General features: G+C 35.3%; 1 protein-coding gene across 1 annotated transcript in view; it reads right to left on the bottom strand.

Moving 5' to 3' along the window:
- Positions 1-13,895, bottom strand: part of LRP1B (LDL receptor related protein 1B) — a 1,871,701-nt gene that overhangs the window by 217,443 nt on the left and 1,640,363 nt on the right. The window contains exons 65-67 of the mRNA XM_027765590.1: positions 12,157-12,345; positions 11,144-11,292; positions 4,790-4,883 (exon numbers count right to left, since the gene is read on the bottom strand). Of these exons, the coding sequence (XP_027621391.1) occupies positions 4,790-4,883; positions 11,144-11,292; positions 12,157-12,345 (432 nt within the window). The remainder of the gene's footprint in view (positions 1-4,789; positions 4,884-11,143; positions 11,293-12,156; positions 12,346-13,895) is intronic.

The following is a 13,895-nucleotide window of genomic DNA, read 5'->3' as shown; positions in this document are numbered from 1 at the left end:
AATCAAAACACTTCATATATTCTTTTATATCATTTTCCACCTTGCCATGACTCTCACAGCAAATGACATACCTATAGATGTTCAAAGCTATTAACCTTATTAACAACAGGGACAAGCAGTTGGTGTAATGGCTATATCGCTGGACTCCCATGTAGTTGACTGTGGTTCGAGTCCCGGACCTGGTGGCTTAAACTCAGGCCAGGCACGTGTGCGTGCATGCCCTAGATCCCAAGAGGAGAATGGAGAAGAAGGGATTGTCGCGTGGCCATCTCCCCAGGGAGTCTTTCTGTGTATCTGACTCTGTCTTTCTGAGGAGCTCATGCACCCTATAGCAAAACCTCTAAAAAAACAAAACAAAACAATCAAGCTTATTAACTACAAGTAAAAATTTATTTGTGAAAAGACCACAGAGACAAGGACACCAATAAAGACATGTATGACTACTAAAAGATAATCATATTTTTTAGTAGATTTTTTTTTTTAGATAGCTAAAACAAACAAACAAAAGAAGCAAAGCAAAACAACAAGTAAAAACTTAATGATGGGGCCAGCATGTGGTATGGTGGTTAAGGTGCTAGACTTCCAAATGACCAATTGCAGTTTGAGTCCCAGACCTAGAAACTTGAATTTCATGCCGGGTGAATGTGTGTGCATGCCCAACATTGCAGGAGAATGGAGGAGCAGGGATTGTGCTGTGGCTTTTCCCTCTGAGGAGGGAGGTTGATTCCTCACTATTCCTCTCTCTGGCAAGCACATGTAATGTATGACAAAGAATCTAAAAACATAAAAACAGAACAAGAACAACAAACAAACAAAATAAACAAAAAAACTTAATGATATCAGTTTCAGCAAAGTTTTTTTTTTTTTTTTAATATGACCCAAAAGGTACAGGCAACAAAAGCAAAAACAGATAAATGAGACATGTCTAACTACAACACTTCTGCACATCAATGGGAACAATCAACAGAGTGAAGGGATAATCTGTGAGACAGGAGAAGATATTTGCAAACTATGTATCTAATAACAAGTTGATATCTAAAATGTTTAAGAAACTCAAACAACTTAGTAGTAAGAAAACAAAAAGTGAACTAAAAATGAGCAAAAGACGAATAGATGTTAGTCAAGAGAAAAAATAAAGAAGGTCAACAGACATATTAAATAAATATTCAATATCATTAATCATCAAAGAAATGCATATTTTAAAGAAATGAGAAATTGGGGTCGGCAGGTGGCCTGGTGGTTTAAGGGTCCTGGACTCCCACATGGCCAACCGCCATATCGGACCTGGCAGCTTGCTTTCTCGCTTTCTCTCTTGCTTTCTCACTCTGTCCCTCTCTAGTCAAATTAAAATAAATAATTAAAGCTAACTAAAATAATTCTTTATAATTAAAAAAAAATGAGATATTACCTCTGATCTGGTAAAATGGATACTACCAAAAAGACTAAGGATAACTGGGTCCAGCAGTTGGCATAGTGGTTATGTCGCTAAACTCCCATGTACTCGACTGCAGTTCGAGTCCTGGACCCAGTGGCTTAAATTCACGCTGGGCGTGTGTGCGTGCGTGCCCAAGATCCTCTGAGGAGAAGGAATTGTAGTATGGCCATCCTCACTGGGGGGGGTGATTTCTTGCTTTCTGTCTCTCTGTCTCTCTTTGTCTTTCCAGCGAGCACGTGTGCCTTATAGCAAATAACTCTCAAAAAAATTTAAAAAGACTAAGGATAACGAGAATGGGGAGGATATAGAAAAAGGGAGTCCTTGTACATTGTGCATGGGATGTCAATTAGTATAGCCATTATGGAAAACAGAAAGAAATTTCCTCAAAAATTAAACACAGAACTAAAATTAGAACAACCATATAACCCAGCAATTCTACTAGGAAATGAAATCAGTGTGTCCAGAAAACTCTGAATTACCACGTTCACTGCAACATTATTCAAATTATGATAAGATATGAAATTGAACTAAATTGATGTGAATCCATCAATTAATGAATTCATAAAGAAAATGTGATATAAGTGCATATGCATACATATATTCACATACGTATATGTATACATATACATTTACACATACACACACACACAATGGAATATTGTTCAGCCTTAAAAATGAAGGACGTTTATCACATGAGTGAACCTGGAAGACACTGTTAAATGAAATAAGCCAGGCAGAGACGCATTTCACATGATCACATCTACATATGGAGTCTGAAGATCTTTAACTCATTAGAAACAGTGAAATGGGAGCAATCTGAGGCTCTGGGACAGTACTGAGGAGATGCTGGTCCGAGAACACGAAATTTTAGTTAGGCAAGAGGAATAAGTTGAAAAGATGTATTGTGCATCATGGTGACTATAGTTAGTATATTGTATATCTGAAAACTGCTAAGAGAGTAGATTTTGTGTTCTTACAACAAGGAAAAGAGAAATATGTGAGATGCGGAATATGTGAAATAGCTTCACTCAGTCATTCCGTGCTGTGTATACATATCAAAACATTATTTTTATAACATAAATGTATACAAAGTTTATTTGTTAATTAAAATAATAAATAGGGGCCAGCAGATGGTGTAGTGGTTACATTGCTGCAGTGGCTACATGGCTGGCCAACCGCGGTTTGAATCCCAACCTCGGTGGCTTGAAATTCATACTGGGCATGCAATCCTGGGAGGAGAGGGGAGGAGAAGGAATGGGGGTGTGGCCATCGCCTCTTGAGGGATGACATCTCACTTTTCCTCTCATTGTCACTCTCTCTCTTTCTCTCTCTCTCTCTACAGTGAATGCACATGCCCTAAGGCAAAAACTTCTAAAAAATTAAAAATAAAATAATAAATAAATGAATGAAAATATATAGATATTAGAATTTAAAGAAGGTTAATTCAGAAGCTCTTAGATAACAGATGTCTCTTTTCCCCTCTAAAAACAGTAAAGTAATATTTGATTACTATTCACATATTCTAAAAGTGTGAAAATACACAAAACTCATCATACTAAATCCGAGGTTCATTTCTCATGTCAGTATGGCTCCATCACAATATTTTAGTACAGATTAGAACTAGAGTTTAGGAGTTGCAAGTATTTTGAAAGGAAAACATTGGGTGTTCACTTTGCCTGTTGGTCATTATAACAGTATTTCCTCAACGAATAGTGAATCTGGGCAGAAAGGACTAAATTAACATGTTCATTCTTATTTATTTTTATAATTCATAAAAATAAATTATACTTATTTAGTATATTATTAGAAATTTCACTTCGTTGTGGCAAAGTAATAACTTTTTAATAAGTGAAGCTTAATAAATTCACCATAATATTTCTTGTTCTTTTGCTATTCCTTTTAATTCAGCGATGAAAAAAAATAATTTAAGCAAATTATTATTCCTATCCCACATATATACTACTCTTTGCATGTCATCTCTCTTATTGAAAACAAAAAGTGGATTTTCATAAAAATCGAAGTTTAATGGATTTTTCAGGAACATAAAGATTATATTAGAACAGTAATATCCTTTATAATTATTTTCTCTTTTCATTGAATTGGTTTTACTGTTTTGAAACATACAAATTAATGATGTTAAGCACTTCGATTGTGTAAGAGACTTAGTGATCAGAAAGATAAAGCATGGATCGTCTGAGTATCTAGAGATCCTAAACAGCTTTATAATCAGGTGGTGAAAGTTCTACAGCAGACAGCAGCCGGCTTTCACTAACAGTGCACTGTCTTTGTTTCAAGCCTAAAGATCTCAGAATCAATTGTCAAAGTCAAATCATGCAACCATCCACTGGGTGGTTGAGGTAATTATCCTGATTGACTACAAGCATCTTCAACTTGACAGGACAGTGCTGGAGTGACCCATGGAGTGAACTATAATAGGCTATCAAGGAAAGGTCTGCTGATTGTCCATTACAACCAAAGTTACCAGTGATAGTTTTAAAACTAGCACCTAACCATGCCAAGCACAGTAATATGTCAAGACACAATTGGTAGTCACTTTAGAACAATTGCTGAGACTATATTAAATTGCCTAGCAGTATACTAATGATTTGTATTGGAAAAATCTGAATTTTAAAGAGTTTTTAGGATAACAATGCTGGCCCAAAAAAGTTGAAATACTATATATTTAACGATAAGATTTCGGTCACTGAGTGGCAGCCTGAAACTGCCTATTTTGCTTCTAATTTGTTGATATTTTAAGTCAAAACCATGCAGTTTATCACTCTACTGATCTCTACACGAAGCAATATAGTTACTCTACAGGTAATAATACTTGAAAAAGAGGCACTGGACTCCCACATGGTTCACATTCGACTCTCAGACCCAGTGGCTTGAAAATCACACTGGGCACATATGAGTGCACGTTTGCATGCCGGCCCCAAATCCCGGAGGAGAATGGAGAAGAGACTGAAGCAGACCCAGTGCATCCACCCTGGAGGGTGATTTCTCACTCTCTCTCTCACTCTCTCTCTCTGTCTCTCTGGTAAGCACACATGCTCTATGGCAAAAACCTTGAAAACCAGGGGGAACAAACACAACCTTGAAAAACAAACAAACAAAAAAACCTTGCAATATAAATGGCTCGTATCATCCTAAAGGTAAGTTATCAGAGACCTATCTAAGGCCCCAAAGACATTGCAACATTTTTGTTGCATTTTTATAGACTGACATAAACATCTCTAGCTTAAAAGAGTTTTAAAAATATGAGAAGTCAATACTTTAGATATAGCTCGACTTTCCAGTCTGGGATATAAGGAACTTTAAATTCCCAGTTCTATCCTTTGTCAGTGTACTCACGGCAGTCATCGGGTTCATCAGATCCATCGCCACAGTCATCCACAGTGTCACACTTCCACCAGAATGGAATACATTTATCAGTCTTACAACGAAACTTGAAGAAAGGAAAAAAATAGAAAACAAAGTTGAGTACCATGAGGCATATATATGTTAAAACTCTCCAAAGTTTTTAAAGACATAAATTTTTAAAAGACATAAAAATAAGGCTGCAATAGTCTTTTCTGCTGATTTTTAAACACATGGTAGCACAGAAGAAAATTATAATAATAAATAAAATTTTCTTAAAATACTAGTCACTAAAATGCTTATGAATGTGTTTTATTTGTTATAACATCCTTTCTATTTAGCGCTGGACATAAGAAAGATAATTCTCTTTGTAAAAACAGAATTTTTAAAAATTCTTTTCTTTCAAATTAACCCTTAAGTGGAAGATCGACAACAGAAAAAGTAATAGAAATTGTTATGTGGCACTATTTAGTTATCAGCTAATTAGCATGCAGGTGACCTCTTATTTGAGAAAAAAATTTCAAAAAGTTCATAGATCATCAGAAAAATCATAACACATTTTTACATAGAAAAACAGAAAAATATGTCTTGACTTTTCCAGTGACTTAATATTTTTATAATAAAGGTTGAGAAACAGAGCACGAAGCTATTCCTACTAACTTCACTATTAGCCAAGTGCAGCCAATTATCAAAAAGCTCCAACAGTTTATTCTTTAGTGGTCTCTGAGCACAAACTATTTCCTTTCTAGCAACATTCAGACACAAGAAGCTCAAGGTAAGGACAGTGTCTCTACAGAGAGCACAGGCATCTAACATAGTTACCATTAATATATTCACTGCATGACTAAAACCAAGCAGTAGATAAAATTTAGTCAATTTTTCCTGACAATAGTAAATTCTTTCCTTTTTTATTTGAGTAGAAATTCAATGAGAAGCATAGAGCATAATATTCTTCTGGAAATAACATTAGTTTAATTTTTTTCCTACAAGTTTATTTTCTTTTTGATGTATGTATGTTGTAATGCCCACATGAGGAACTGACAGCAAGCTGGCATTCATCTTAGCATGTTATGTTCAAGAAAGATATGTAACAGGAAATATAGCCTAGGTTCAACTACTAGGCAGTTGGGACAATCATGTCTTTTTCTGTTTTCTATGCGATAATGTGTTACGAGTTTTCCAACAACCTAGTTTCTAAGAAAACTGGATTAAGAATCTAAACGTTTGTTCACTTAAAACAGTTACTTTTTTTAAAGTAAGAGACAATTTCAAATAAGCTTCTGTTGAACATGTTTGGACATCATGGAGTTGATTCAACATAGATCTACATTATTAATTTCCTAAATATGAGAGTGAGTTTTTCTTTCAATAGTAATACAGGAAGGAAAGAACCTACTACTCCATTGGGAGATTTGACTCTCCCACTGATTTTCCCATGTTTGCTTAACCTGTGGTCATAACTGTTGTGGTTTTTTATAAATTACCAGAGGGGGGAGTGAGATTACCTTTATTGATAGTGACTGTCTGGGGATATGAAGCTAACTCCAAAATCAATTGCCCTGAACGTTAAATATGTCCAGTCATTACAGTATATCAAAGCACATTAGTAGGAGAATTTCAGGTCTCCTGAGTCTCTTCAAAGTCTTTCCAGTAATGGCTGGAAACATATCTAGAATATATTTTTTAAGTCACTAAATATGTCTGATTTAAATAAACACCAACTGTTAGAATTACATGGAGCATGATAATTTTTCTCTCCATTTTATTTTAATAAGAATGTAAAAGTGTTTTTAGTTAAGTGAAGTCCAGAGTAAAATATACTTATGTAACTTTTCATGCTAATCAACATTTTATTATCAAAAGAACATTTCTTCTATTTCATGTATAAGCTTTTTTTTATACTTAAATTTAGTAACTGAAAAAGATGAATGCTAAGTATAAATAGAAAACAGTATTCATGGTAAGTGTTCTCCAAGACTAATATCTTCATAGAATAAATTGCAGACTCTAATTATCACCTACAAGAAGGAGCTATAAAGAAACTACTAAATACATGTCTGCTAAAATAATACAAGGATAAAATGCAAATCACCATATGGTAATATTTAGTTGAAACAGAAAGTCTCCATTTAAAAGATAAGTAAAGTCATTTCTAAATTGACTTTTTTGTGTAATTAAAATGATTTAAAGTAAATATTAGAAATGATTAGTGTTATAAGAATTGGATCTGATCTTGATTTTTACCAGATTCTCTGTATTTCAATCCTAATACAATTCTTACTGGTGAAATTTGCCTATTTTATTCTTCTAAAACCAGTAAATACTATTGGAGGGACATTGGTCATAATCGTTAGATAAAATGAATCAAAATCCTTGCTTAAGAGTAATTTCCAGGGACCAGCAGTTAGCGTAATGGCTATGTTTCTGGACTCCCATGTAGTCCACCGTGGGTTGAGTCCTGGACCAGGTGTCTTAAACTCACGCCGGGCACGTGTGCGTGCACATCCAAGATCCCTAGCGGAGAATAGAGGAGAAGGGATTGTGGTGCGGCCATTCCCCTGGGAGGGATTTCTCACTTTCTGTCTCTCTGTCTCTCTTTCTGGTGAACGCACACACCCTATAGTAAAAACCTCTCCACACACGCACACAAACACAAACAGAGTAAGTTACAAATGAAAAATTGTTATCAGAATGTATAATGATATGATTCTTAACTACCTAGATTATTTGTTTCATTTAAAGGTCTACCTCACTGTAAATTGTTTCTATAAATTGAATTCTACAAAAAGTATACAGTGAATATTATTTTCCTCCCACTAGATCAGAAAAGAATTATCAGTAAAATGATTACATAAAAAGACTTATACTGGGGACAGCAGGTGGCATGGTAGTTAGGTACTGGACTCCCACATGACTGACCACTGGTTAAGCTCAGGACCTTGCAACTTGAAAATCATGCTTGGGGTGCGTGTGCATGCCCAAAATCCCAAGTGGAGAATGGAGGAGAAGAGACCGCAGTATGCTAACCCCCTTAGGGAGTGATTTCTTATTTTCCCTCTCTTCTTCTTTCTCTCAAGTGCATGTGTTCTATGGCAAAAACTTAAAAAAAAAAAAGGAAAGAAAATAAAAATAAAAGACTCATGCTAATGGATTGTGTTATCTGTTCTTTGTTAACTTTTCCTGAAGATTAAAAAAATAATAAGATGATGACTCCCCCCACCAATAGGAAAGAAAATATATTTGGTCCACATTTTTTTCCTATCTTTTTCTATTGTTAAGAAAAAAATCATGATAAAGACAATTGGGTATATGTGAAGAATAGAGATATTTTAGTCTTCAGTGATACCCAATTGAGAGATAATTTTATTACACAAATAGTACTTCTAGGCTAATAGTGTACTGTAATTGACAGATAAATTTTTCTAAAATTGAATAAACAGAATTATACATTTTCTTATATAATATTTTGAAAAGTTTTATTCTTTTTATACCTTAGCAAGACTGATTTTACTCTCAGTTCACTGTTTGAATTGTTCATCTGCATTTCAACGTATCATTTGGTTTTACTCCATTTCCAGTGGACTCTTGAAGCTTAACACACTGTAGTGGCTAGAGAAGTTATCATTTCTGCTTCAAAGACAGCCTCATTTAGGACTCAACAAACTGACTCACATGCCACTCCAGAGCAAGGGACCAAAGGTTATTTCAGAAAAACCTGGACAAGAAACTGAAAATTTGACCAAACTACACAACACTAATAGGAACTATATTTTAATTATCTTTTCAAGTGTGACTTATCATTTAGATTTTATCGTGGCAAATTATTAGGTCAATGATTTTTGTCTCTCATAGTAATTTAGCTATCCAATTATTTTTCAGAATTATCTAATTTTATTTATTACTATTATTTTTAATTTGCTGTAGGGCACATAAGCCCACCAGAGAAAGACAGAGATCAAGAGAGAGAGAGTGAGAAAACAAGCTGCCAGGTCCATAACTAGAACTACGGTCTGCCATGTGGGAGTCCAGCACCTTAACCCCACACTACCTGCCGGCCCCCTAAATATTCAATTCTTTAAAAAGATTTTTTTTTAATTGTACACAAACATTCAAGCATTATACTTAGAACACACATTTTAAAGAAGCAGAGTTGGGGGGAACCAGCAGTTAGCTTAATGGCTATGTCACTGGACTCCCACGTAGACGACCGTGGTTCGTGTCCCAGAACGGGTGGCTTAAAACTCACGCCTGGCACATGTGCGTGCATGTCCAAGATCCCAAGAGGAGAACTGAGGAGAAGGGATTGTGGCACGGCCATCCCTCCTCGGGGGGGTGATTTCTTGCTTTCTGTCTCTCTGTCTCTCTCTGTCTGGCGAGTGTACACACCCTATAGCAAAAATCTCTCAAAAAAAAAAAAATGAAGCAGAGTTGCTGCCTACTTCAGCTAGATACCACGACCTCCGACGTCAGTGCACACTAACTGTCCACATGTCCACATACTCTAGAGCGCAGGAGTCGTAACACGAACTATCATGTCCTAGGAATTTTTCCCATTTCACCTCATAACAATGGCCTGGAAATATTTTCACCCCATTTGAAGATGAGAATACCAAGACATTAAAAGGTTATGACAAACTCAAGATAACCCACCCAGAGTGAAGATAATGATGACAGTGCATCTGACCTCAGAATGTATCCTTAACCATCACATTCACTATTTCCCTAGAAAAAGGTCTAATATCTTTTATTTAGCAGTAGTTTTTCATATACGATGCTCATATTCCTAATCTGAGAGGCAGGTTGAGCTAGTATAAGCTTCTCTATTTTCAAGATAAGCAGATCCTAAGAGAAATTCAATATGTCCTCATGAAGTTAGTGCTTGTAACTGAAAAACCATCAAATTCAAAACACAAAATTCTGAAACTAAATTTTGTCTTTAAAAAAATAATAGTTTCTTTGACAATTTTATTTCAAGTCAAACACAATAGTGAATGAAATGTAATGAAGTCTAATTTTATGATGTCATATGACTATTCACAATTTGAAAGTAATGAAATAAGTTTACATATGACTATTCACAATTTGAAAGTAATGAATAAAGTTTAGGTGGGACCAGCAGGTGGCAAGGTGGTTAAGTTGTTGCCCTCTCACATGGCAGACAGTTTGAGGCCTGGACCTGCTTGCTTGTAAAACATGCCAGTTGCCTGTGCATATGTGCCCCAAATCTGAAAGGACAGTAGAGGAGAGGGGATTGCATCATGGTCGTCCTCTGCAGAGGATGTTTTCTCAGTTTCTCTCTCACTGTCAATATCCCTTTCCAGCAAGCGCATATACCCTACTGCAAAAACCTTAAAAAGAAGATAACAAGTTAATGTAACTACCATTAAGTGAAAAACAAACAAACAAAATAACTTCTAGTACATCTCAATTGGAAATGATAAAAATTTTAACAAAAGGAGGCTTAAGAAGGAAATTATCTTAATCATATTATTTTTCACGTATAAAGTGTTAGACCAGTCTATGGAATTGTGGTTAAGGTTGTTAGATCCTACACGGCCAATTGCACGGTTTGAGTTCATGACCAGCAGCTTCAAAAACGTGTGAGGAGTGTATGCATGTGTGCTCCAAATTCTGAAAGAAGGGCATAACGGAGGAGAACATATTGTGGCATGACCATCCACCATGGGGGCCTTTCTTATTTCCCTGTCTGTCTGTCTGTCTCTCTGGATGAAGCATGTACACTCTGGCAAACTTTTAAAAACTAGGAGAAAAAAACATTAACAAATATCTAAAAAAATATTCTCTATTTCCATATCGTTGGCCATGAGGGATGGCAAAAGGCAGGGGCAGTGACGAGGGAGCACCTTATCTAGGGCATTTGTTGTTGCTTCTTATGCCTTCTCCTACTCGGTGCCTCAGTCACCTTGCCTTCTTTTACAACATGGCATACCTGATTTTGCTGCTATGCCCCCTTAGGATTTGAGCATTTATTCTCTGTAGATCTGCCTAAGAATGGTTTTCATTTTTGTTTCATTTCCTTTTTGGCCTTTGTTTATACTTCCTAATGTCTAAGGTTCCATTTTAAGGATATGAGTTAAACTTTTTACCTTACTCTGTGACCATCCCTAGTCTACAACATATGGAAGGATTATTTATGTTATGCTAAATAACAACAGCAGAAAACAAATGTTTCAAAAATATTTTTGAGAGCCATTAGGTGGCATGGCAGTTATGGCACTGGATTCACATATGGCTAACTGTGGTTTTAGTCCCGACCAAAACTCAGGGAAAATCTGTCCAACAACTTGCTCATCCATCACATTAGATGATTTCCAGACCATCACTCACCTGACTGGCTGTGCAGTTAGATAAGCAAGTCCTGTTATCAGCTGCAAGATAGAAGTTGGTGGGACAAGCACAGGTGTGGGTTTTTCCAGGGGCTAAAAGGCACAAATGACTGCAACCACCATTATTTATCATGCAGAGATGTTTGGAGACTACAGAAAAGAAAGAAAAACAACAATAAAACAGAATAATTAAGTCCAATGATATAACAAAATTGAATTAAGGATAGGACATTCAAGCTTCATAACTTATATTTAAAGAAAGTTTTATCATCGAGACCTCTTCAAGATTATAAATTAATTGTTTTCTTTTTGTACAAATGCTATTTATTGTTCAATGACATTTACTTGACCATTAAATAATTTTAAGGATATATTTTTACAAAAACACCATTTTAGTAGGAAAGAAAAAGGTCCATCAAAAAAATAAACAAAAACTAGAAGCATTTTGGATAAAGACATACATATGTTCAGAAATATAAATGTAAAATAAAACAATGAAACAATGGTCTATAATTAATAGCATACAGTGACTTTGCTTTCTGGGCCAAATATATGTTTTCAGCAAAATGATCAAATCTTTTTTTGGATTAAAATTATTTATATTAGACATTTGCTTAAGCAAATTTGATATATTTTCATTTATAAAACCTAAGAGTTACTTAAATATAAATCATTCTACTCAGCATTCCAGAAACTATGGCTCCTGTAACTATTTCGTAAACAATTTATTTCAAGAATGCAATCTTAACCTCTCTGACTACATGTATTTTTATTATTTCAACTTAATATAATTTGAACAAATCAATAATTCTTTGTGTTATTATTGAAATTCTAATCATATCCCTTAATAGCAGGAGTTGATATCAACTGAATTTATTCCATATAAATGATGATGAATAATGAAATCTGGTAATCCTTCTCAAAAATAAAATTACACTTAACCTTGAAAGAATCAAATGGAGTGGTACTGAAAGATGTTAATGAGCTTATGGAAAGCATGGAAAGAATAATTACCATCAGGTTGTCTATAAGAATGATACACCTGGATATCTGTGATGGCATGCCATGAGTTAATCAGTGAGAGTCTGTCTGCTCCCGAGGTTTTATGGGCACGGCTGAGTGACTTGGTTTTCCCATCAGTCCAGTAGATGTAGTCTTCAAACAATGTTAGTGCAATCACCCCTGGAATATCTTGATTAGGGACTGTAATAGGAGATGGTAAGATTAATGTTCAGTCTTGGAAGACTGCCAGTTAAAATATTCAATACTACATGGGCTGACAGATACAACTGCTACAGAACTTCATGTGAATAATTGCTGTGACAACCTGTCAGGCCAGTAAGGTTCTTTATTACCAGTAAAGAGAATGCAGGATTGGGCACAGGAGCTCGCTTTGCTCGGATTTAACTTGGTTCACCACTGGGGAGAAAATAAATGTAATGCTGCTCACCATTGAAGGCTGCTTCATCAGAACAGATAATATCCAACATTTAAAAATTCACAATTGAAATTTGTGTATGTATATGTATGTGTGTATACAAACACACACACAACCTATATCTCCCTCTGGTTATTCTTAATTTAAATCCTTAGGTCTAAAGGTCATTGCTCTGATTACTGTGGCATTTAAAATAATTGCATTGCTTATCCAGGATGAAATGTGTCTACTACCTGGAAATAGAGGGATGGTGGAACTACTGTAATATATTTTAATCACTGAGATTGTAGGAGCATTTTTACTTGGAAGATGAGCTAGGGTGAAGGTAGAAGAAAATAAATGTGGCAGATCACAATGTATTATCCAAATTTAAGTCATAAAACTATTTAGTTGCAGATTAAAATTGCTTTATAATTACACCTTCATTTATAGAACTGGGTTTAAGTGTAAAAAGCAGACTAAGTATCAGAAGTTACTATTTTATTAAAGATTGTTGCTACTAGGGCATATTTACTCGCCAGAGAGATAGAGAGACAGAAACCACAAAATGACCCCAGGGGGAATGGTCATGCCACAATCTCTTTTCTTCCATTCTCTTCTCAGGATTTTGGCCATGCACACACATGTGCCCGACATGAGATTCAAACCTCCAGGTCCAGGACTGGAACCATGGTCCACCATGTGGCAGTCCAGCCTTTTAACCACAATACCAACTGCTGGTGTAGTGGTTCACAGGTATGAGTTTTTATGTAGTGGTTCACCACAAGTGAGTTTTTAAATAACTATTTTATTTATTTATTTATTTGTTTGTTTGTTTGTTTGTTTGTTTAAATTTGACCAGAGAGAGACAAAGACAGAGAGAGGGGTAAACTGAGATAGCAAGCCACCAGGTACAGGACTCGAACCACTATTGACCATGTGGGTGTTCAGCATCCTTAACCACCACACCACCTGTTGGTCCCTAGAAGTGAATTTTTTATTCAAAAGATTCCATGAGATTTTAGGGTTCTATCAGGTAAATAAGATATCATACATCTGTGTAGTGCTTTGGGGTTAAATACTTTTGAACAGTAATAGGAGTATTCTTTATGCTTCTAGCATTTCAAAATTGTTAATTAATCAATTAATTGGGAGAATTAAAACTCCTTGATTTGTACAAACATCATAATACATTTACCTGTATTAATGTTCAGATCTACTTTTAGAAGTTCTGAGAAAAAGTTTATTAATGTAAGAAGGTACAGTAGTTCTAGCAGTGTTTAATTTTTATTAATTTGACTTTAATGACTGAGAATTAACGTTTGGCATCTTAGTC

The sequence above is a fragment of the Tupaia chinensis genome, unplaced genomic scaffold, assembly GCF_000334495.1.
Source record: "Tupaia chinensis unplaced genomic scaffold, TupChi_1.0 Scaffold138757_1, whole genome shotgun sequence".
Taxonomy (NCBI): Eukaryota; Metazoa; Chordata; class Mammalia; order Scandentia; family Tupaiidae; genus Tupaia; species Tupaia belangeri.
This window is presented reverse-complemented; position numbering and strand designations above follow the sequence as displayed.